At 40.5% G+C, this 26,727-nt stretch overlaps 1 protein-coding gene across 1 annotated transcript in view; it reads left to right on the top strand.

Moving 5' to 3' along the window:
* Positions 1–26,727, top strand: part of SLC36A4 (solute carrier family 36 member 4) — a gene marked incomplete in the record, with an annotated part of 1,257,367 nt that overhangs the window by 61,350 nt on the left and 1,169,290 nt on the right. The window contains 1 exon segment of the mRNA XM_044072201.1: positions 24,046–24,125. Coding sequence (XP_043928136.1) covers positions 24,104–24,125 — 22 coding nt within the window.

Genomic DNA, 26,727 nt, shown 5'->3' with positions numbered 1-26,727 from the left:
CATTGTTACCAGAGGTTATGTCATTCCGTTCTCAGAACCTCCCCCCTGTACGAAAGAAAATCCCAGACGTTCCATCCAGTCTCAGGGATCAAGCAACCATAGAAATTCAAAGGCTGCGGGAAAAGAGTCATCCAGCCAGTCCCAGCAGGCCAAATAGAATCCGGAACCTACTCCAGATTCTTTTTAGTTCCAAGGAAAACCGGGAACTGGAGGCCCATATTGGACCTCAGCAGACTCGACACTTTTGTAAAGGAGAAGTTCCAGATGGTCACACTTCAATCGATTCTTCCGTTTCTAGGAATGAGTGATTGGATGTGCTCTATAGATCTCAAGGATGCGTACTATCATATCAAACTGGCCAGACCATCCAGAGATCACCAGCATTTCTGGCTAGGAGCCAGTCACTATCATTTCTGAGCACTGGCCTTTGGTCTCACAACAGCCCCCAGAGTGTTTGCCAAATGCATGGCAGTGGTTACGGCTCACCTGAGGCATCTAGGATTCCGAGTGTTTCTGTATATGGATGACTGGCTCCTCACCCCCACCTCCAGGCTTCAACTACTTCAGTCCAGGGATCACACTCTCAATCTGTGCTCTGTTAGGAATAACTATAAATTTCGACAAGTCTGCGTTGTCACCATTGCAGCGTATCTCCTTTATCAGATTAGATGTAGACACCACCACCGCCATGGTAAAATTGCCACTGGAAAGAATAGTCACTCTTCAACAGATTCAGACATTCTGAGAAAAATAAAAAAGTACCAGCCTCTCAAGTGTTGAAACTACTAGGTACTATGGCAGCAACTCTCGTAGCAGTTCCTCTAGGGCATATGCACATGAGAATACTTCAATGGTTACTCTTCACCCAGTGGTCTTACCAACAACTTCCGATGTCATTCTTGATAATGATTACAGATTCATGCAGAAAGGATCTTCAATGGTGGTTGACCAGCCATCATGTAACAGTAGGTCGTCCATTTGTTCTCCCCCCGCCATCAGCCACGGTGACCACAGATGCTTCTCTGATAGGGTTGGGGGGCTTTTTCTGGGAAGAACAGCCCAAGGCACCTGGTCAGAGACAGTCACAATTGCACATCAATGTTCTGGAGATGAGAGCAGTACTTTTGGCGTTGCAGTACTTCCAAGACTCTCTTCCTCTGTGAACGATTGCGATTCAGACCGACAACATGTTAGTAGTCTGGTATATCAACAAGCAAGGGAGAACCAAGTTTTATCCCTTATGTTGAGAGGCCCTGAGAGTCTGGCAGAGGGCTGTATCCACCAGGCGCTTTCTGATAGCGATGCACATCCCAGGGAAATCCAGCGTGATCGCGGACAAACTGAGCAGAGCCATTCTGATGCCGCACGAGTGGTCCCTCAAAGACAACGTAATGGAGATGATTTTCTGCAGATGGGGCCAGCCTTGCTGCGACCTGTTTGCATCCCCTATGAATGCCAAATGCAAAAGCTACTTTGCCCTGAATCCCCCACCAGGGGAGAACCCAAGGGATTCTCTGGTACACTCTTGGCCCCTGGGACTTCTATATGCTTTTCCACCAATTCCAAAATTTTTGCAGAAAGCCAAAGCTCTGGGGAGGACTGTAATTCTGATAGCCCCGTATTGGGCTCGACAGATCTGGTTCCCCTTCCTTCGTTTCAACCAACTAGAGGAACCTTGGATTCTGTACCCAGTTCCAGATCTGCTGACACATTTGTCAGGGGCTCTTCATCCTTCTCTTCATTCCCTCAGATTGACAGCTTGGCTGCTCCAATTTCCAACATAGCCAGGTGCCACATTTTTTCCTAGGAGGTACAGCATATCCTTGTATCCTCTCACAAAGTTTCAACCAGAAAGTTGTACGCCAGCAAATGAAAGAGGTTTGCTTTCTGGGCTTCGCAGAATATTGACCCATACGTCGTCCCTATTGCTAGCATTTTAGAGTTTTTGCCTAAGCTTTTTAATGAAGGTGCTGCGGCTGCCACCATACGAGTTCAATTAGCTGCAATTTCAAGTTTTCACATCAGATCGGAGGGTTCTAATCTTATGTCTCACAGGTTATGTAGAGCCTTCTTAAAAGGAACCATACATCTTAGACCACCAGTTAGACGACCTTTCACTCCCTGGAATCTGAATTTTTTGTTCTATCAAGGATTATTCTTCCTCCATTTGAGCCTGCATCATCCTGCCAACTAAAATTTCTGTGTTGGAAAACCATCTTCTTGGTAGCCATTACATCAGCACGTAGAGTGTCCGAACTTCATGCCTTATCTAGTAAACCCCCATATTTGATTTTTCACCCTGACAGAGTGTCGCTCAGGACTAACCCTTCCTTGCTTCCAAAGGTATGTTCAGAGGCTAATCTGAAACAAACTATTGAACTCCCAACTTTCTTCAGTAACTATTCCAACAAATTGGAGTATATGTTGCATAAACATGATGTTCACAGACAACTCGGATTTTATTTGGATGGAACAAAAGAATTTAGAAAATCAGAACAACTTTTTATCTCTCATGCTGACACCAAGAAAGGGCTACCGGTATCAAAAGTTACTCTTTCCAGATGGTTGACTGATTGCATAAAATTCACATATTCCTCCGAATCAACCGTTAGAATATAATGTGTAAGCGTATTTCACTAGGGCTGTTTCTACTTCTTCAGCTTATATGACTAGGCTGCCATCGGAAACGATATGTGCAGCTGCCACTTGGTCTAAGCCTCATACTTTCATTATGCATTACAAAGTAGATAAGGCATCCAGGGACAGGGCTTCCTTTGGTTCCACTGTCCTCAGGAATGTACTCCCGTGAGCCACCCAAGATGAATGGTGCTTCGGATGCTACCCATGTGAAAGAATGAGCGGCGAGATTGATCAACTTCAGATAAAGAAGTTATGTACTTACCATAACATTCCATGTGAGTTGTTCCTCTCGCCTTCATTCTTACATTCCCACCCGCCTTCCCCCTCCAGGCTTCTCGAAGAATGAGAAAGAGGTTTTGCGGTCTGGTGGGTCTTGTTATAAGATTTCTTACTCTGGCTGGAGTAATGTTCATGTGTTTATTATGTTGTACATGTTGTGATCAGCAAACTAGATCTGAGGAGGCGGAGAGCATCATGGGATAGGGACTTGGCCTCGAGCTACTAGAAAACCTCGAGCTTGTGAAAGCGGCCGACTCAGAGCCGAGGGATTGGCTCTGGACCCATGTGTAAGAATGAAGGCGAGATGAACAACTCACATGGAACGTTATGGTAAGTACATAACTTCTTTTTAATGCTTATGATGGTGGGGACAGTGAATGGGATAGACATAAAAGGAACAACAGAAAAAATTGGGTATCCAATACTAATCAATTGAGGTTCCAGGATTTTCATCACCCCCATCCCCCACAGAGACAGAAACAATATAGAGAGTATTACAGTGATTCAGGGCAAATAGAACAGGAGTACACAGAGGACTGGAGAGGGGGGAGAGACAGGATCTATTACCAACAGGGGAAAAAATAAGATAGTGAACACTAGTAAAGGATTTAGCATTTATAATAATTATACAAGTAAGACCATTACCAATGAATATTTTACCTTGTTTCAAAGAGGGCTGAAGTTTGTCCCTCACATGAATTTAGACATTGTTGACACTGTATCGGAAGTAAAATTATTTATTAGGAAGTGGAATTTAGCAATATTCTTTAGAGAGAGACAAGGGGGAGAAACAAATGCCTCATATTCTAAAGAACTTGTAAAGAAGAGAAGTACTTTTAACCCCCAACTTCATCCCACTTTGAATATACTGGAAAAAGCAATTGCAGAAGACATTTATTATTTTAATTCCAAAAAGATGAATAAACAGGTTTCTAACCTTAAGGAGGAAGAAAGGAAATTTGACAATTTACGTAAAGATAAAACTGTTCATATTATGAAACCTGACCAGGGAGGAGGCATTGCTCTTTATAATGCTATTGACTATTCTAGCGTTACGAGTGATATATTATTCGACAACAACATGTATTTACTTGTTTCTTCTAATGAGGTATTTATAGCTTTTCATATGATTGATTCCTACTTGGAAGAATATTTGGTTGAACAGAGAATTATTGGTGAGATTTATGACTTTTTCAAAGTGGAAAAACCTGTGATACCAACTATATTTGGGATACCTAGAATTCACAAGAGCATTGAAAATCTTTTAGGCCAATAGTGGCAGCAAAGGGATCAAAAACTTACCCCCTTGGTGCTGTTATTGATTGCTGGGTTAAACCAATAATGTTAAGTTGTCTATCTCGCCTTCGTTCTTGCTGGTTGGGATCGGAGCCGATCCTCGGCTCCGACTCGGCCATCTTCTATAGCTCGAGAGCTGTTTACTGGCTCGAGGCTACCCCTTATCCCATGATGCCTAGCGATAGCTACCCAGATCTCATTTGCCGCTTCAGCTGAGAGGTGTCGTTTTTCTGGCTCAGGCTTGTATAACATTTTTTTGTATAACTTTATTACTCTAGATTTCTATATTTTCATTGTTTTATTGTTAATGATTAGTCTTGTTTTTGTGATAGCTAGTGTTTAGTTGTAGTATCCCTTCTTTTCCTTGAACTCGTTTAACTTAGAGAGTTCTCCCCCACCCCTCCCCCCCAATCCTCTTCTTGTCAGGTTAGCCGTTTAGGTTAGAGGCTTTCCTTCTACCTTTCTTTCATAGGCTAGCCGTTTAAGTTAGAGGCTTTCCTATTAAAAAAAAAAAAAACCTTTAGCTATAGTCTTGTAGTACAGTGTGTTTTTTGTGTAGACTGTATTTTGCTTTTGGTAGCTGTTGCTGTATTTGTTGTTTCCTTCTTTCAGGATGTCAAAGGAATCCAAAGTGTCTGGATTCAAGAAGTGTGACTCATGCTGTCAGAAAATGTCTCTGACAGATGGGCACACTTCTTGCGTCTATTGTTTAGGCGCTGTGCACCTGCAGGACTCTTGTTCTATCTGTCATGCCATTAGTCCAAGAGTCCTGCAGGAGCGTAAAAGGAAGCTTATTCTTAGGGGTCTTTTAAAACCCCAGGATTCACCGGGCAAGAGCTCTCAGCCTGTGAAATCCTCTAAATCTACCAAGCCGTCCGCTCCAAGTTCGGAGCCGTCCTCTGTTCAGACTCTACCTTCTACTTCAGTTCCACCTGGCACCGATAAGACTATCTTCCCGTCGGCTCCATCAGAAACTTCGGAGCCTTCATGGAGCCACAAGAGGCTGAGGTCCCCTTCACTGGAATCGGTACATTCGGCTCCACGGTCTCCGTTGCTTCAGAGCGAGCGCAGTCACCGATCCTCTCACTCCTCTCGATCCTCTGGGCTGTCGGATCACGATGTGGAGAGAGAGTGGTCAGTAGGTTGCTAAAGTCGCAGGCACTTGCCAAGATGTTGTCCAGCCCTCCTCAACAGGTGTTGGCTCCGTCCACTTCTCTCTATGTTCCTCCTCCGACTCCAATGAGATTGGAGCCGAAGTTCATTGGGGTTCGAGTAGTGGAACCGTCGGCTCCGATTTCTTTATCTCCTTCGGTTCCGACGTCGGCTCCGATCCCCTCGGTGGTGCCATCCGAGGGATCTGGGCGCAGGGGTTCCCTCGTCGGCTCTGAGGGGGCGAGTGGCATCGGACCCTTGTCCGACCCCGTTCTCCCTCTCGGAGCTTCGGTGCAGGTGTGTTCGGCTCCTACATCGCCCTCAGAGCCGTCTCCCTCAGTGTGGAGAAAGATTCCGATTTCCTCGGAACCGGAGCTTTCTCTGCATCGTGGCAGGGAAGCCTTTGATGTCATGAGGAGTGTGCTGGCCACTGAGTCAGCTCCACTATCGGCCCCCACCGGCTCCGTCCCCTGTAGTGCCTGTGCCAACCTCTGCTCCTCCTCCAGACCCCAAGCGTAGGGAACCGGCACTCCAGGGCACCCCATTGGGTGTTTCCACTTTTTCCGAGGCCTCCCCTGATCATTCAGAGGAGCTCCCTCGTAAGAAGAAGTGCAAGAGGAAGCACATTGACTCCCCTGAGTCTGTCACTTTTGATACAGACTTAGATGATTCGGAAGGGTCCCCGAAATCCCCCTCTGAAGATGTTTCCTTCTTGGACATCCTAGAAATGCTTAAGCAGAGGGGGAACTGGAATCCCCTAGCCCCTACCGAGGAGGAGTCTGTATTTCTGGATGCGTTCGGTTCCTGGCCTTCCACCTCCTGGGTTTCTCCGCCTTTTGATCCCCTTATGTCAGTGGTGGCTCGAAAGGCTTGGTCAGCTCCGGATACAGTGGAACCAACTCCGAGGAGACCTGGCAAATTCATCACAGCACCCCAGGATAAGCAGTTCCTTACTAAAGGTGTTCCTGTTGATGCCATGGTGGTAGCAGCAGCCACCAAAAGAGAGTTAGCGGAGACCTCTTCGTCTGTCCATCCTCCTAACAAGGAGTCTAGGACGATGGACAGATACGGGAAGCGAATGTTTGCTTCAGCGACCATTTCTGAGGTCACTGAACTACTTATGTCATTTTACCCAGCTTCAGAGGGGATCTCCTTAAAGAGCTCGGAGATACCCTTCAAGATCCATCAGCTGAGGGGGCTCAAGCTAAAGTAGCTTCCCAGCTGGCGACGCTTAATTCTGTAGTTAAAGCCTCCATGAGGCTCATTTCCTACGCAGCCGATGGTGCGAGTAGAGCCGCAGGTATGGGTGTGGCCCTTAGGAGGCATGCATGGATGCGGCTGTGTAATTTTGCGGAACTCTTTCGAGCGTCATTCACCAACACCCCCTTTGATGGTTTCTTTCTCTTTGGACCACAGGTGAAAGACACTTTGACTAGGTGTGAGCAAGAAGGCAAGACTCTCTCTGCCGTGGGAGTCAGTTTTTCCACTCCTTCTAGACCGTACCCTAAAGGTCAGAAGAGTGGCAAAATGTGGTTCCGAAAATCCCAGGGAGCCTTGCCTGACACACGTAGCGATTTTTTTCCTCCAGGTTCAGAGGGGGAAACAATAACAACAGATGCTGCCCTCGTGGCAGAGGGGGTCCGCAGAACCAGGACAACAGAGTGTCTTTCTCTGATAAGCCCTTTCAACATCCCTGAAGGGTTGCCCAGCTGCTCACCTCTGGAGGCAGTCGGGGGAAGACTTTCACTGTACCCAAAAGCCTGGCAAAATTTAACACAAGACAGATGGGTACGGTCCATTATATCCAGAGGTTACAAAATTCCCTTCTGTCAACCCCCCTTACTGTCAAGGAAATCCCTTCCAGATGTTCCACCCAATTTGAAGGACTAAGCAGTAATAGAAGTTTCAAAACTGCTACAAAAAAAGAGTCATCCAGGAAGTACCGGCAGACCAGCACGGATCCGGAACTTACTCATGGTTCTTTTTGGTACCAAAAAAGACAGGGGACTGGAGACCGATTCTGGATCTCAGCAGACTAAACAGGTCTGTACAAAGAACAAAGTTTCGGATGGTCACGCTACAGTCCATTCTACCCTTTCTGGGTCAGGACAATTGGATGTGCTCGATAGATCTTCAGGACGTGTACTTCCACATCAAGATGGACAGGCACTCAAGGAGATTTCTTCGCTTCTGGCTGGGAACCAGTCATTACCAGTTCAGACCTCTGCCCTTTGGTCTCACCACAGCCCCCAGGGTGTTCACCAAATGTATGGCAGTGGTCACGGCTCACCTGAGACATAGAGGATTCCAGGTGTTTCCATATCTAGATGACTGGCTCCTCACTGCTACTACCAGGCATCAACTTTTACAAGCCAGGGACTACACAATCACAATCTGCTCCCAGCTAGGCATTACAATAAAATTCGAAAAATCTGTCTTGTTGCCCTGTCAATCTATCACCTACATAGGAGCAGACTTAGACACAAGAAACCGCAAGGCTACGGCTAGAAAGGGTGTCTACAATTCGTCAGCAAGTACAAATTCTAATGCAGAGCAAAAGAATCCAGGTCAGGTTCATCCTTCAAACTCTGGGTTCCAGGTCAGGTTCATCCTTCAAACTCTGGGTTCCATGGCAGCAGCCATTCTTCTAATCCCACTGGCCCGCTTTCACATGAGGATCCTTCAGTGGCTTCTGTTCACACAGTGGTCTTTCCAACAGCTGCCCATGTCTCACATGATCATGATTACAGAAGCATGCAAAAAGCACCTTTTCTGGTGGATGGTCTCCCCACTAGTGACTCAGGGCAGACCCTTCACTCAGCCCCCTCCAGTAGCCACAGTGACCACAGACACCTCCCTGATAGGGTGGGGGGGCATTATCAGGGCAGGACAGTCCAAATTGCGACGCACATCCCTGCGAGGTCCAACGTCATAGCGGACAGGCTTAGCAGAGCTATCCTCATGCCTCACGAGTGGTCTCTGAATAAGGAAGTTGCGGATCTTATCTTCTGCAAATGGGGACAGCCTTGCTGCAATCTTTTTGCCACCCCCTTCAACAGCAAATGCAGCAACTACTTCTCCCTACTTCCACTTCCAGGTCATATACCCAGAGATGCTCTAGTCCACGATTGGCCTCAGGGACTTCTTTATGCCTTTCCTCCATTTCCCCTGATACCGAAAATCATACAGAAAGCAATATCGTTGGGTTGCAAAATGATCCTCATTGCCCCCTACTGACCTCGACAGATATGGTTTTCATTCCTGCACCACTACCTTCTCGATCAGCCCTGGACTCTGGACCCGTTTCCAGATCTACTGATTCATCAATCAGGTGGGTTGCATCAATCCCTCCAAACTCTCCAGCTCACAGCTTGGTTGCTCCACTTCCAACCTTAGCCAAGCTTCCCAGCATTTCCCCGACTATACGTGAGATTATTGTCTCCTGTCAAGTCCACAACCAGAAAAACTTATGCTAGCAAATGGAAATGTTTTTCTTGTTGGGCAGAGGCTAGGAACGTAGATCTCTCTTCAGCCCCAGTCCACGAAATTCTGGAATTCCTAGCACAACTTTTTCATTTCGGGTCCACTTCAGCTACAATCAGGGTTCAGTTAGTGGCCATTTCTAACTTTCATGTTGGTTTGTCAAATTCAAACATTGTCTCATAAGCTCTATAAAGCTTTCTTGAGAGGGACCACTCTCCTTAGGCCTCCAGTGAGAGATCCCCCTCCTCCTTGGGACCTTAATTTGGTACTAACTTCCTTACCTCTGCCCTCTTTTGAACCAGCAGCGTCCTGCTCCATTAAGTTTCTATCTTGGAAGACACTCTTTGTGGTAGCTATTACTTCAGCCAGATGCATCTCTGAACTTCAGGCACTATGTGTTCATCCTCCATACTTGGTTTTTCATAAGGACAGGGTTGCTTTGAGGACTAATCCTTCGTTTCTTCCGAAAGTCTGCTCAGAAAATAATTTAAACCAATCTATAGACCTTCCTGTGTTTTTCCCTAACCACACCAACAAGGCAGAATACAAATTACACCAACTGGATGTTCATAGACAATTGCATTTTTACCTGCATAGGACTAAGGAAATAAGGAAGTCGGACCAGCTATTTCTTTCCTATGCTCTAGGCAAACAAGGTCTCCCAGTTTCCAAGTTGACCTTATCTGGGTGGTTGTCTCACACTATTACTTTCATCTATCAATTAAGGAACAAAGAGTTACCTATCAAGCCGAAAGGTCATTCTACTAGGGCCTTGGCCACCTCTGTAGCCTTCCAATCTAGGTTGCCCATGGATTCTGTTTATGCAGCTGCTACGTGGGCAAATCCTCATACCTTTATTTCTCATTAAAAGCTAGGTATGGTCTCCAGGAGCAGAGCTGACTTTGGTTCCACCATTCTGAAGAGTATGTTCCAATGAGCCGCCCAGGATTGTAGGTGCTAGGGACGCTGTCCCAACCAGCAAGAACGAAGGCGAGATAGACACCTTAACATAAAGAAGTTATGTACCTACCGTAACGTTCCATGTTAGTTGTCTTCATCTCGCCTTCTTTCTTGCGTCCCACCCTCCGTCCCCCTGTCCTATTGGACCGAGAGGAGTTCTGGTTTCACTGGCTGAGTGTTCTCTGGTTTGTTTCCTCTACTGACTTAGAGAGTATAACAGGTATACTCAACCTATTTGTTTGGACAGGTTTATTCTCTGGCTATGTCTGGGGTTAGCTATTTCAAACGAGATCTGGGTAGCTATTGCTAGGCATCATGGGATAAGGGGTAGCCTCGAGCCAGTAAACAGCTCTCAAGCTATAGAAGATGGCCGAGTCGGAGCCGAGGATTGGCTCCGATCCCAACCAGCAAGAAAGAAGGCGAGATGAACACAACTAACATGGAACGTTATGGTAGGTAAATAACTTCTTTTATCAGAACATTTCCCATTTGATAAAGGACTCTTGGGATTTTTTGGGACATGAAAACAGGAGCAATGGTCTGATGACTTAATTTATTTAACTATTGATCTAGTGGACTTATTCATTAGAATTCCTAGAGATGAAGGGTGAGAACATTTTCGTAGTAGTCTAGCAAAGTACAGTAACTTTTCCAGCAACAAAACACGTTTGTTAGTAGAACTTATGGCTATTGTTTTAGGTTACAATTTTATATTCTTTGAGGGAGAATATTTAAAGCAAATACAAGGCAAAGTTGTGGGAGCCTGTTGTGCCCCATGCTATGCCAATTTGGTAATGTTAGACTGGGAGACTGACACTGCATTTACATCTCACTTCTAGAAGTGCATTAGATTTTGCGTAAAATTTTTAGACTATCTTTGTATTGTGGAAAGGGTCAGCATCATGTGTTAGTAAGTTTGTTGAATATATGAACAATTCATCCAGCTTCCTAAAAATTCACCTCTAGTTATGACCAAAATAAAATTAATTATTTAGACACTGTAATTTTGCACACAGAACATGGCTTCAAATCTACTATTTACAGGAAGCCAATATTTAGGAACACATATTTGGATTACGCTAGTTCGTCAGCTATTTGAGCAGAAGAAAAGTATATTGAAGGGCAGTGCATTCGGGTAGCCAGAATGACATCTCAATTTGAGGATTTACCAAGAAACCTCGATAAAGTGGCCAACATGTTTTTGGCTAGGGGTTACCCTTTGAATATAGTGAATGAGGTCAAGACATACGTGCAAGCGGAATGGAGTAAAAAAATACAAAACCCTATTGGGGTAGGAATGGATTAAGTTAATCTAGAGAGTGAGATGAAAAATTATGAAAGAGTTCTCGTAATTCAATATTCAGCACAAGCAAATGACATCATAAACATTATAAGAAAAATTTGGGACATCTTAAAAACTAATCCCAGTATTTTTCAGACATTAGGTCCAGAACCAAAGTTTATTTACAAAACTGGTAGGGATTTAAAAGAATGTTTTGAGGGGAGTTTTGCACATATTTTGTGGTCCACTGGGGACAGAGGTACCTCCAAATGTGGAGCTTGCCCTCAGTGTAGTTAAATTTTTGAGGAAACATTTTTAATTTTACACGGTTATTCCCATATAAAAGTTGAATTGGAGAAGGGCAACTAGATTTGTTGTCTATTTAGGTAAGTGTTCAGGGTGTTCCACTTTTTATGTAGGGAAACAGAATGGAACTTAAGAAAGGGAATATATGAACACCTATATAGTATAAGTAGATGCAGTGACAACAGTGAACTAAATAAACACACAAAAAGCTGCCTCTCACATAAAAGGTTTCTTTTTGCAATCTTAGAAGCGCTGGAAATCAATCCAAGGGGAGGTGACAGCAAATTATTATTGGAAGCTAGGGAGGTGAAATGGCAAATAAAGTTAAATGGCAGCCATTTTCCAGAAATAAATGAAACTATATCCATTTATCCACTGTTGGCAATGAGAGTTAATACATTCTAATATCTTAGCATTTTAGTAGGAGGTTTTAACAACTTATGGAAACATTTTATTTTAGGAATGATTTTAATCTCTAATAAGTTTTAACATTTCTTAATATGACTTTTAATTTTGTGGATAATTTTATGTATGGAACTTAATACTGTGTATTTATTGACACATGACAAGTAAATTGTTTTTCATTCCTAAATGCCATCAGTATGATTTGGGGATTGGCTTGGTAAAATTTAAGCCAATTAACCCTGTGATGTGTGCTATTTAAAAGGGGACCATGCTTGTCTTTATTTGATTCTATGATGAAGTCCAAGGTATGCACGAAAGCTCTTAATCTAGTTGGTTTGCATGTTTAATAAAAGCTTTTTGACAAGATTTATTGCAGAACTCCGTGGAGTGGCTGCTGGCATTACTATTTTATTTGATAATTTTGGTTGTTCGAATAACGCTGTTTTACCTTTGTGTAGCATTTTTTTCTGTTTGTCTCACACACATGCTCCGTCTGTCTTTCTCTCTCTCGCTCTCATTTTCTTAATCATTCAAAAGATTTCTTTAAAAGTCATCTGTTCTTTCTCACTTTGGCTTTCTTTAAACCCTGTGATTGTACCAATTTGTCCAGTACTGCATGGCCTTCACTGGTACCAAACACACTAGAACTGATTGTTTACTTTGATATAATAAAGCTGAACTTGGAGCCCTCCTTCTAATAGCTGGTACAAAGCTTTCCATTTTTCCATCTCTGATATAACTGGCATATCACAATCTGGTATAATTCACAATTAGATTTATCAGACCTAGTATTATTTCTCAGTTTGTTCGCTCTTTTCAGAGTACTATCCATATTGTTATAATCAAAAGGCATTTTATAATCCGTTGCCTTGGGAGCTTTGAATTGCTGACGTTCAGTGTGATCCAGGATGATTGTTCTATCACAAGGACTTTGGGCACATTTAGTACATTTTGCAGCCTCCACTAATATAATGAACAGGATTCTTACTTTGCATGCCTTTTCTTAATTGAAGACTCTCAGATTATGACTCCTTGTTCTTTTCTCTGTCTTTCATCCTGCTTTTGAGTTTGAGCAAGAAGGATTGAAGTTGTATTTCAGCTGATTTCCAGCGATCAAATACTGGGCCATTATTTTTTGCTTCTGCACTAACAGCTGGTCTTCCACTTTCTGCAGCATGGCTTTATGGATGCTGGCTGTGCATTTACTAAGCTGAAGATTTCCCACTACCAATTGTATCATAGAATGTAGCGACTCTATAGAGGTCCTAGTGGCTGTGATAGCCTCCTCCTCATTTGTTGCTGGTTTCATCATTACTGAAACTGTGTGAATTTACCAAAGGAGTTATTAGGTGAAGAAAACTCATTTAGTCTATGGTCAGTTTGATACATTTAACCACAAAGATTTATACACAGTACTTTACTTTAAAGTAAAAAGAAAAAATGAGCTACTGGCACTTAAACTAAAACAATTTTGCTAAAATGTCTAGAAAGAATGCCAGGTCAGGAAAGCATCCAGACATTAGCTCCTGTGCACTGTCCAGAATTTTCTTGATTTTTAACAGTGATTGATGTATTTTCAAAGTTGCGTGGACTAGGCTATTAAGTATAATTTGCATAAAACTATAATGGAGACATTCAGTGTGTTTTTTAGTGAAGGATCCAGACTTAAGAAATTGATACAGATGAAGGCTGCAAATTCTATAATGCGGTTTTATATTTACTTTTAGAAAAACAAAATGTTTCTTATCTTATATCCCTCAAAATAAGTCCTGCATTGTGGAGACATTTAATTGCATTCTAAATACATATAGATATACAGACATTTTTGCAAGATTTGGCAAACCCCCAGATGTTCTATTATCACTGGATCTTTATAAGGGTGCCACTACTGTGACATGCTCCAGTGTTTTAGTGGTATGAAAAATTCTTTATGGAGGTACTGACACAAAATGAAAATCTCTTAAATTTTCATATGGGGATCTGATATGTATATGAGCTGTTAGATTAACATTTGAAAAAGTCTATGAACCAAATTTTACAAATTAAAATTTCCGTATTTCATTCTGTCCCTGGGATTCAGAAATGCTTATTGTGATGCAGACTTCTTGTCATGGAAAGTTTTCACATCATATTAAGCTTCTTGATACCGAGCCTGCTCTGCTGCCATGATTTTCCCCTTGTTGGGGCCTTCAACATGGACAGAAGTCTTGTTGGGGAAGCCGCATGTCAATGTGACAGTTTTGGGGAATGACTAATGCTAAGTAGCAACGTGCTGTCACCCAGTAATGTTCATGACTCCAGATTAATGTGTACATGTCAGTGTGTGGGTGAGTGTTTCTGTCAGTGTGAGTGAGTGTATGTGTATTGTGTGTGTGGGCTTGTTTGTGGATTCTTAAATGTGTGTGTGTGTGTGTGTGTGTGTGTGTGTGTGTGTGTGTGTGTGTGTGTGTGTGTGTGTGTGTGTCTGTCTGTGTGTGTGTTTTGCGTGCACATTAGGGAAGTACCTGTACTACCAGGATGCGTGGGCTGCTAGAGGGAGAGTACTATCAGAGTTTGTGCGGTATCTGATTCGGAGACAGGGCAATGAGGTGTTTCTCTCTGGCTTTATGATGTCTGTCATCAGAGATTGTCTCTGCCATGCTAAATGAGAAACCTGCATTGGCATATTATCAAGAATTGAGAGAATCTCTGTGAATCCAGGCCTGTGTGCCAAAGGCCATACATATGCACAAACTGAAAAATCAAAGTGTGTTGCAGAAAACAGTGCGTTTATAATTCAAGGTGGTTTGCATTTCCTGTAGTTATTGTTGAATAGCAGATATGTGCTGAGGGCATCTGTGAAGTCATCCTGGAAGTGATGTATCTGATATGTTTGGTTAAGTTAGTCCAGGTGTAACCAATACAGTTACTAAAGTCCCCTGGCTGTCTTAATTATCAGAAGGTTGACTAGGAGTGAAGCTTTAGAGGATTCAATTGCCATTGAAGACTAGCCTATGACAAAGGGCAGAAAGGATAGGGAGGCAATCAGTTTGTGGTAGTGACAAGGCAAGAGAAAGCTGACAATAAGAACTTTTATTCTGAAATGGCTTCCAACCTAATTGAGTAAATTGATCTATTTTTTATTTTATTTTTTATTTTGTTAACCAGGTAAGTACACTGGACACGAGTGCCCCTTTTCAGTTGCTATTTGGGAGCAGTGACAGGTTAAATGACTTACTCAGTCACACAATAAGCAAATAGGGGATGACTGAGTCAAACCATCTACGGTTTACTACATGAAGATGCTCATTAACAGGACCTTAATCCCCCGTGAAAACTATAAGACCGTTTCTTTGGTGTATATTCATAACCAACCTTGTTTGATTGTAGACTTTCCAAATCAGAATGGTATAAACTAGCAAGAACAAAGCTTCCAGAAGTTAGAAGAGGGGGTAGGGTTGCCATTCCCTCCAGTACCTTTGAGAAGGAGGTAATATAATCCTTTAGTCAGCAGAGAAGACTCAGATTTCTCTGGGCTTTTTTTTTTTACTAATTTTGATAATTGTTCTTTTTAGGTCAGTGCTTTATTAAACAGAAACAGTACTGGGAGTATACTTGGTCTTTTAAAGCTGCAGTTCTGTTTGCATACACGAGTAACTCGCATTTTTCTTCACCAAGTAAGCACATACTTGGTTTTAGACATGTTAAGTTTTAGATGATTGTAGAAGATTTAGTTTGAGGAAAAGCATTCTGTAAGCTGATTGGGAAATGCTAATATCTAAATGCAGCAGGATGTCATTATCTGCATGTTGCATAAAATAGGTTGCATTGCTGCCAGATGTAAATAACGGACGATGGGAATAACGATGGCCAGGACAGAAAGCCTTGGGATGTACCACAAACCACTTGTCTGAGTTTAGATAAAATATCTCTTACTCTTTATATTTTTCTCACCCATCCATCCTATACCATCCCTGTACTGTTGCCATATTGCTTACTACAATTCAAATGTCCTTTCTATGATGCCTCGGTGCTGCTCTCATCTTATTTACCTGGATGTATTTTCATTATTTCATACTTTTTACTCCTAAGCTTCCTCACCTGTTTTACTTTTCACTACATTTTGAAGATTCTTATGTGACTACAGTAATCGTCATTCATTTCTTGTATCATTTGCTTCTCCGCCTGCTATATATGAATGTATATATTATTTTTGTGATTTTATTTGTATCAACTGTTACTGCTGTACTAAAGGATTTGCCTGTAATTGAAACTTTTCTGTGCTTAGTGTTCTGTATAATTTTTTTTGTGCTTATTATACACTGCCTTGCAAATTGTTTCTGTATGGAGCTTTTCTCCCCGGGCCTTTGCTGAAAATTGTCTCACTCTCAGTTGGACATACCCGATTAACAAATGTCAAAAAAGTAAAATAAAGTCATTTTCCAACTCTACCTTGAACCATATCAGGTACTGAATGGTTACGAGCCCAGATGGACTTTGTTTCTGTAAGAGTCCTATGAATCTGATATTCTATTCAACACTTTGCTGAAATGTAAGAATAGTACCCCAGTGCCTGGGCATTTGATCATGACTAAAGGAATACAGTCAGTGAACTTTACTAGTGCAGACTTAATGCTGCGTCCTTAGCAAATGAGCAAAACAAAAGAAATGAGAACCTATCTATATCAAACAAAGCTCCTATTAGCACTCTTCAAGAAAAATCTTGATTGGATGGGAGATAGGAAATTCACCCTGGGGATCACCTCTGTGGCTCTGCTTGACAGTGGCACAGGGAAATAATTTTCTTGGGTGGCAAAAGCCGGGGTTCTGTTTGGCCAGGCTTATATAGGGGTCTATATTATATTCTCGAATGTCGACAATGTTGAATCTGACATTGTCGACACGAGAATATCAAACGCTCAGAATCCCGAGTGTTTAACAAAAAAAAAGTACCCTAATGTGTTTAAGCAGGGGGGCAAGCCCTCCTGCACCCCCCTCGAGATTCTGAGCGTTCGATATTCTCTTGTCGACAATGTCAGATTCGACATTGTCGACATTCAGGAATATAATATAGACCCTTATATAGGCCCTAGGGCCAATAGCCTATTACCTACCTATGAACGTGTCAGCAAAAACTCTGAAAGAGTCAGTGATTGCTCAAATTCTTAAAACAAAGGCAGCAGTTAACCATCTGCTTCAAGAATTTTAAGCTGTTATAGTTAGTGAAAACAAATAATGCATTTACAGTTTAAATGCACCAAAATAGTTCCAGCATTAGGAATTGCTGAAAAAGATAAAGTTCTGTAAAGTTTTTACTTCTTTGTGTAAAGATACTCTGAAAAAAATCATCAGGTTGGATGGAAGATGTCTCCAAACCAGTGCACAGAATTGCAGTTTCATTGCAGTCCTGCTAAAAAAGTACTACTCTGGAATGAATATTATTATTATTATTATTATGTAAAATTTGATGTTACATTTGACTGTAATAATATTTTTTTGTTTTTTACACCAGGCAGCATCAGAAGGACTTTTAAGATTAAAGTTCTACCATGGTTAACAAGTGAAAATTAGAAAATGACAATAAATGAATGAATGAGAGGGTTTTCAATGATACGATACCAATTCCAGATTTATGTGCTGCATGTTTTATATGTAATTTTAACTGAGGGACTTTTTTTAGTTAGCTTCAGTCTTGTACAAGGGTTGATGTGCCACCACCTTGTGTTTGTTTTTGGTCTAGACTGAGCAATGAGTTGAGGTGACATCCAGTAAATACAGTATTGAGGCAGTATATTTATACCAAGCTTCAGTTATGGTCCAGACATCAGTATTTGTAAAGCAAGGTAAGACTTTAGTAAGATTACATTCACCTCACTTTTTGTTGGTTCATTTTTGTAACCCTTTTCAGATATAATTTGTACAAGCCTAAATAAGACACTGCCGTCCCCTATTACCTGGGGCAAAAAGTGTAATCATCTGCAGCAAAGCATACAGACTGGTAGCACATTTCACACCAAGCTGGGAGACGATGAATCCTCCATTTATGGTACTGAGTCCTTAGTCACAAATTGAATATCAAGGTTTTATTTCTAAATTCAATTGCAATTCTAATGGAATATATGCTCTTTTTATCTATTAGCAAGAATATTTGATATTCTTTCCATAATTCTTTTGCATATCATTGATTGTTAACCTCTTCAGATTGCTAACCCAATGTGAACCGTGAGCATAACCTATTTGTATTGGATTTCTGTTTCTGACAGAGGCCCATGAGGAGAGAGTTTGTTTCAAGTATTGTTTTTGTTCCCCTTCTGCTTCTTTCTTTCCGACTGCCCCAGTGTCTCCAGGTCAACTAACCTCTCTTATTGCCCTAGGACTGTCAGTAGAATGGAACCTAAGGGGGTTCATGTGTGATATTGAGGTTGTCAAGTTGGTTTTCAAACTAGGCTAGATTTAGCAGAACTCGCAGATCTTGGGCTTTCTTGTCTTTGTGTACTACACCAGTAAAGCATGTGCCCCTAACTCAGTGTAATGCCTAATTAAGTATTCTTGTAATGCTGTAGTATGCCTCGGTTTGGTGATGCTGCAGCTGTACAGAAGTTAAGGGCTCTGTAAATAAGCTCTGGACTATGTGGACTGCTCATTTGTATATTGGTACAGGGCAGCAGAGATATATTTAGTGAAGCTTTGACTGGAGAGATCCTTCCTGAGAACCTCTCTTGAGGCAATGTTTATATGCTTAGCTAGTATGTTGCCTGTTGTGAGTTTTTGTTTCCAATTGTAGTGAGTATAAAACTATAGAATGACTATAGAAAGACCTGTTAAGTATATTGCAGTGTAATTCAACAAGGGATAAAGTGTACTACAGTCGGAATGGATTTTCTCCCAAGGTTGTATGCTGTAATGTAGACATTTGCCACTGTTGGTTGAGTAGAGTGGTAAAGTTTTACTGTGCCCAGGAAATCTGTGTTCATCTAGCAGCTTGGATTTTGGATGGAGCTGGTAGGGTGGATTGGTGGACTCTTCTTGTGGGGAAGAGTGGAGCCAGCCACATACACTGGTAAAATCCCTCAGAGGAGGGGTTGTTACACAGACAATGACCTGGAGATGGTCATTGGGTGGTAGCTTTCAAAATGTTTGTGTGGAAGTGCACACTCACAAGGAAAGGACATTGTGGGCTTTTGTGGTGATACATTTATCACATACCTCTGCCAGAGGTGGTGTTAGGTTATCCAAATGATCTCATTGATGGGAGGATCGTGCAAGCACAAAACACCCACATGACTGTGTCTGTGAGAGGCTCATTCGGTCAGCTATCTCCTAAGTTGTGTGTAGAATTCCTAGAGTGGAAATACAGATGTGTACTGTGATCAAGGCGTGTCTGGTCAGCAGGCATGGTAACAAAATGATAACTAAAAAAAGAAATAATACAGAGATAGGGCTTTTTGTGCAGATAACTTGAAAGAACTCCTTGTGCACATTGGGTTGCTGACCTCTGTTATCAACTATGCATCCTTCTTAGCTCTTAGACTTGTGGGTTGTAAAAGTGTATTTCCAGAACATTGTATAGATGTTTTTACTAAATTATTTGCACGGTCATCCTATCTGCCATTTTCACAGGCAAATAATTCAGGATGTTGCAGATGTTATTAGGGCAGATATCTTACATGCTCCCAGAATCATAAAATTGCAGTTAGATGAATGAGTGGTTGACTTGAGAATACATTTAACTGGAGTAAGAGTTGAGAGGTACTATATCCTCAAGACTGGTATAACACTTTGTAAACATATTATTGACCTTCCAGGTGTGTACAGTTGTAACCCAGTTTAGGCATATGACATGTAGCATTAATCAATTTATGCTCTGTATAACACTCTTCTGAACTGCAATGTATGTCTTTCATAATTAAGGTATGCATCTCAGCCAGTACTTCAGCGCAGCTGATTGCCTTGGATACCAACACTTCATAATACATGAGTATGAGCCTTTAAGTGGAAAAATTGCAAAGCATTGGAGGCAGCCATTTTATCTTCCCGTAGTCCTGAAACATTTAAAAAGTAATCTAACTAGATTGTGGTGCATACCTTTGCTACCTACTGGTTTCATTTATGAAATAAAGAAAGATGTACTTTAGGGCTGCTTTAAATAGCTCACAGCTCAAAACAAACATAGTTTATTCAAACCCACACATGTAGTTCTAACTTGTACCAATATTTGTAGGTAAACTACTTGAAGTTCAGCAAGATAGCATACTAGTGTTAAGTTATAGTTTAGTTTCAGTTTTAGGAGTAACTTGGATTTTTACAGTTTGGCTAGCATCTAATATTACTAGTTTCCCAACCCTTAATATCGCAGAGATTGAGCACCAAAATTAATGTTAGTGCCACGTTTTACCTTGCTACTGCTATATAAATCAGCTACGTTTTAGAATTAAAATGTTTTAATTTGCTGTGTGTGATTGTGTGTGTGTGTGTGTGTGTGTGTTCATACCTTGAAATTTGGGCAACCATCTGTACTCATGGCTATAACGTATAGCAGGATGAAACCACCAAGCCCCAAAGTCAGGTATATTCTGTGTAGGTGTTTAGTGGATTGCAGAAATAATTGGAGTCTGTAGATGCCAGGAAGCATAGACTAACAATAAATGAAACCTTGTTTGATACTCCAGTCTTGGTAGTATATACTCATTGTTTTATTTTATACAGACTGATTCATCTTCCTAATTTTTAAGCTGTAGCAGGTAACTGAATAAATATCAGGAAAATCCTACTAGGACATTTGAACTTTATTTGGGGTTAATTAGAGTCTCTTTAATTGATGGCAGGTGTGTACCCAAGAAGACTGAATGCTGTAATTAAATGAAAAGGTGCTTCAATAACGTATTAGTTTAAGAGTGTGCACAGTTATGCAACCAGCTTGTTATACATTTTTTATATTTTTCCCCTAACAGATTTGTTTGTTTTTCAATTGAATTGTACAGGTTATAGGTCACATTAAAGGTGGGAAAAGTTTTGAAATGATTTATTGTGGTCTCATTTTTTTTATATCATAAAAACATGGTATTTTAACAGGGGCATGTAAACTTTTTATATCCACTGTAATAAGTCAGTTTTTATTTATTTGTGCAATATAGTCTAAGTAAGTGCAATATTTATTTATTATATTCATAGTCAGTATTATTTAACTCACTCTAGTGCAATACTAGACAAATAACTTAGGCATTTCAAAAGTTGTTTTGTATTACTTTAAATAGGGTAGTTAATTTAACTCGGGAGGGTATTCTTTTCATATATGAGTGTAGGTAAATGTCTCTTCTCTTTCTTGCATGTATTGGGAATAGTATTGTATTTGTTATGTTAATTCCTTGTTTGTGTTTCACTTTCCTCTCAAAAATTGAGCTGATGCACGAAATTTCGTTTAGGCTATACGTCTGTAGTTCTAAATGACAAAGTTTACTTTGACTTCTGTGAAAGTAATATCTGTAAATGTCAAACCGTACTGGATTTTATCTACAGTGTCTCCAATTGTATAGTATCTAGGTACCACACACACACAGACAAATATCTGTGCAAGTGCACCCCCCGGCCAAAAAAACCCTCTGCAAGGCACAGTATTGCAGATTTCAGTTTACATAAACCCCATCAGAGATGACTGTCACTAATATCTCTAGATTGTAGCTGTACATGCAAGTGTCACTCCAAATTTTGTGAAAGTCAGCATTATGGATTTTAATTTACATATACCCCTGTGATGGATCACTTACACTGACGTTTATATGCTATTGCAGTGCAGGCATTGGATGCTCTCCCCAAGTTTCATAACGCGTAGCACAACTTTTTTTTAATTTTATGTAGACTCCACAGGGATCTCTGTATATAACATCTATAGGTTATAGCCATGAATCCAGATGACTCTCCAAATTTCATGGTGCTCAGCATTACAGATTTCAGACTCCCCCAGTGATCATTCACTTTATTATCAAGAGCTTATAGCTGCACATGCAGGTACCCCCACCTCAAAGTTTGTAAGGCTTGGCATTATGGATTTCAGCTTACACAGACTCCACAAAGGCTCATTCCCACTATCTATTTCTGTCTCTCTCTATCTACCCATTTGTCTGTCTGTCTGCCTATCTATCCATCTAACTGTGATTTGTTAACCAGGTGGGTAGACTGTTCCATGATCTTTTCAACCATGACTTGGGATATAAGGTAGATAAAACAACAATAGAAACCAATATACATGCTGAGGTAAGTAAAAGATGCATTGAAACTCTGGTAAGTAAACTAGATGCAAAACTAAATATACACTATGTTACAATGTAACAAATGAAAAAGAGAGATTCACAACTATTTACATGAGCATAGCAATGAACAAAACATTTAAAATGTTTTTAAGTAGTTTATGAATAATAACATAGAAATCAGGCTAATTTTGGAAATGTTAGTTATACTAGGCATACTATCCTGAGCTCCTGAAGCATTTACATTTAAGATTCTTCTGTTTTTTTCCTCTTAATATGAGGTTGTCTATCGAAGTATTTTTTGTTGCAAGACTATTCCAAAAAAACTGGGGCCAGTTTATTAAATTTTTTTTGCAGGTTGCTAATGAGCATTGCGGTCTGTATGGTTTAAAACTGTCTATATTTCTCAAAGTGTGTGGTTATCATGTACTATAAGCTTGGTTGCTAGTGAAGATCAGGTTATAGGCATGCATATGTGTGACCCCACCCTCAACCTCTGCAAGGATTGGCGTTGCAAATTTCAGTTTACGTGGACTCCTCCAAGGGCTGCACCTACCAGTATCTGTAGATTATAGGCATGTTTCAGGCACCTCCATAAGGATCATCATTTAGTATATCTGCTTACACAGATTGTGCCAAGGATTACACCTACTAATATCTATAGGTTATACCATACATACATATATTCCCCCTACATCTGTATGAAATTCATCATTAAATTGTTGCTATATTAATATCATACACAACATCAATAGTTATCCTGGCCACGTGTTTCATTACTTAGGTTTGTTGTAGAGATTATCTGTACCAGCATTTAATTTGGCTGACATCTGGAATCATTTTATTCATGTTTTGTTTTCCTCTTAGCTTGTAATTTCTAAGAGTTTTTTTTTTTTACCATCTTTCGAATTGCATTGAAAATGAGATGCTTGATTATGATCTTCTGGTGCAACTTTAAATAAGTAAGCAGGCATCAATTTATTTACTGGCATCTCTTGGATTGGCAAACATTATGACATTTTTAGATTACTGTCTGCTGTTTCTGAATGATGCATGCTAAAGCATCCATTTTCTGCTTTGGATTTCTTTCTCATTTGCTAATGTTGCTTTAAAATCAAGTGCTATATTCATCACAGCAGTATTCCTATTTTTCCAGGTTTAAATGTTGCATGACACTCCCCTGAACTTCTGTTCCTGCGTTACTTGAAAGAAGTGAAAGCAGACAAACGCAACAAAATAGTAAAATGCAAGAAGTTTCAATAATTTGTTTGTTTAGTCATGGCCATTTTTCACAAATTGCCATAATCTAATTTCTCTGTGCTTTTGTACAGAAGATATATTACAACATACAGCATCAATATGTCATGTCATTTGAACAAACGTATATAATATGAACACTTAGACATATCTTATGAATGTTTTGTGTAATACTTGCTTGTGGCCCACCTGTCAGCAGTGATATTTGTGTTTTGGTCTATGGCTGACTTACGTACCCATTGGCACATTGTCTGAGGAAGTCATGCCAGTACTACGTGCTTTCTTCACCTGAAGTGGAGGTATTACATGTGCTTATTTCTGTACTGCTGCCTTGAGTGACTGCCGATAGTGATGCAGGAAGGTATCACATTAGATGCATCATCGTTGATGTTCACTGTGCCTTCACAGCTCATCTATTCTTCTAAAATATGGGAACTGCCAAAAAGAAATGACTGCAGGTTAGCCATGTTATTTCTTTATGTATATGAGGCTGTAGCCACCAATTGAAATACAGGGAGAAAAAGTATGCCCATCTCATATTTGGATGGGGGAGTCAGCAGAGTGATAATTTACTGGTGGATCATGCATTTTTGTATACCTGGTAGGTGAAACACTGATTCATAGAAATAAACCCTGGTTAATGGGGGACTGGACTTAAAAACATTGATCATCAGTACAGTGAAATTACTGAACATGCGATCGTTATTTTATGCAAATCTAAATTTCCTTGTATATGAAATACGTATTTCTGTTTTGTTACAGGCTTGAAGAACAGACCTTACTGGGAGTGAATTCATTGTCTGTCTCTTAGAAGCCTGGCATGGAAATGAAAGAGGAAATAGGTAAAAGCAAATAACCCACAGATTTGTCTTCAGAAAAGGACAGTGTCATGTCGTTTGTAGAACAGCAGCATGAGGGCAATTGAATAGATATTTTTTCTCCCTTTTTAATTTCTCCAAGTCTTTTGGGTTTCTAATACCATGACAGGAATGGACCCCATTCCCAAGTCAAAGTATGATTAAAGTTCATGAAGGTAGTATTGTTTCAGTCTTTGATGTTAGCCAGAAGTGCTCTTTGCAGTGCTCTCAATGTTCCCAATAATGACTCCTGCAGTTGGTTTGGGTTATGTGTATTGTTAACATATCTAAGTATAATTGTAAATTGTTTTTATAAGACTCATTGCTTCTACTACTTCTGGAAATGTCTGGGTATCTTCTTCCACATTGCCCTCATTTTTGCTTGCAAATCCTGGTATTTTATGAGTCTGTTTCTCTCTGTACATAAGACACAGTGGTCACTGGATGTAGCAATTTCAATGATCAGTGCTACTTTTGTCTTCTTTTCATGGACTACTATATCTGGTTTTCTCCCACCCTTTTTTTTGAACTGTTGGTAATGGATGATCCCATGTAATATAAACTCCATCATTTTCTGTGATACTTTGTGGCTCATGTTTCCACTTTTTCTGCTACTTCAATTTTATAATGTTTGCACAATCCCCAGTGTAACAGTCTTGCCACATTATTATGCCTTTCAGTATGCAGCCCTTCTGCCATTAGTATATCAAAACCAAGATATGTGACTTGTTTCCAATTCTGTTTTACAAAACCTACATTTGTCTGTTTCTCCCACATGTTCAATGGACTTTGTAAACGAACTTTACGTAGTCCACTATCTTGGCCCACCAATATTAATATTTTGTCTTTTTGTTTAAATTCCCCTCTCCTTAACCATTTCTGCATTCAGTCCTGATCAACATGAGGTTGTTCCAAAAGTTTTCTGTACTTGCATCTATATTTCTGCATTTTCCACATTCCTTGCCTTCTCATCTGATTCTTCACCTTATATTCTTTCGTTTGTTTTTTGGCACATTCGTTTGCTGCCTGATTTTTATCTACTTCTGGTTTGATTTCCATTCCCACTTGATACCAATATGCTTTTATCTACTTCTGGTTTGATTTCCATTCCCACTTGATACCAATATGCTTCTGCTAAACTAAGCTGAGTAGTTTTCTTAGACTTATTCTCCTCATGTTTCAAAACTTTCACTACATTTTGGTCTTGAGGTCAGCAGGTATGTATACAGTCCCACAGTTGCAGATCTATACATTTACTCAATTTCAAGGAGGTTCATACCTCCTTCAGAATGGGAGAATATATAATCTTGGTGTGCACTGATTTTTATAGATCATTTGGTGAGCATGAAGCATCTTTCTTGTTTTCCTGTCCAACCCATCCAACATCTTTTGGGGCCAGTCAGTCACTCCAAAACTGGAAGTTAGGACAGGAAGAGCAAATTGGTTTATAGCATGGACTTTGTTCCTAGATGTCAACACTGTTTTCAGTATTAATTTAAGTCTTCTAAAATGTTCCTTCCTAAGTTTTATTTGCATTTGTTCATGTCGTTGATCCTTCATCAGTTCTCAAATATTTATACACTCCCTCGTGCTCAAGTTTTATATCACATTCCTGTCCCAACCTGATGGTTTTTTTTGGTGCTGCAGCTTTCCTGCTTTAAAGGTTGCTTTTGCACATTTATCAAGACCAAATGACATTCTTATATCATCTGAAAAAGTTTTGACTACTTGCAGTTGTGCTTTCAGGTCCTCATTTGACGAACTATACAGTTTTAAATTATTTACAAAAAGAAAAGTCTTTACACTTTGATGTTTTCTGAGAGCCAAATCGTAGCTATGACCTAGTTTGTTAAGTAGACAACTTAATGGGATAAGGGCAAGACAAAATAGCAGTGCTGACGGAGAGTCACCCTGGATTAGCCCCCTTTGAATTTTTATCCCTAGAATAATAATTTGTTTATCGTGGCTTAACTGCAAAGTGGTTTGCCACTGTTTCATGGTCGCTGTAACATAATTGATCAGTGTAGGGATGTATCTTGTACACTTTTAAGCACTCTTTTATCCATGAATGTGGGATATTGTCATATGCTTTTTTTTATAGTCTGTTCATGCCATACTTAGATTCTTCCCCTTTTTACAGTTCTCCATTATGACTTTAACAACAAATGATCCTTTGTTTCATATGACTTTCTTTTATTGCCCTTTTGTTCTATTGCCATGATTGAGTTTTCTTCTAAATGATTATAAACTCGACATCATTTCCATTGTATAGTTTATATGTCCTCGGAAGGCAAGTTATTGTTCAGTAGTTTTTAGGATAGCTTGCAGGTTCGTTCTTAAGTAGGAGTATTGTTTTTCCTGTTAACCAGGCTGGTTGCCTGTTTGGAGTTTGCATGTTCTCCCTGTGTCTCCGTGGGTTTCCTCCCATATCCGAAAAACATGCTGAGTGTTTCCATCTCAAAACTCATCAATGAATGGAGCTGTGGGCAGCAGCACAGACTCTACATGGTGCCCTATAGGGGGAGAGTTGTGCAGACCAACTGCTTTGGACATCTACTGTGGTGCGCAGTATCCTCAAGATAGGAGA

This window comes from Protopterus annectens, chromosome 5.part0 (assembly GCF_019279795.1).
Source record: "Protopterus annectens isolate FY-2018-M chromosome 5.part0, PAN1.0, whole genome shotgun sequence".
Lineage (NCBI taxonomy): Eukaryota > Metazoa > Chordata > Ceratodontiformes > Protopteridae > Protopterus > Protopterus annectens.
This window is presented reverse-complemented; position numbering and strand designations above follow the sequence as displayed.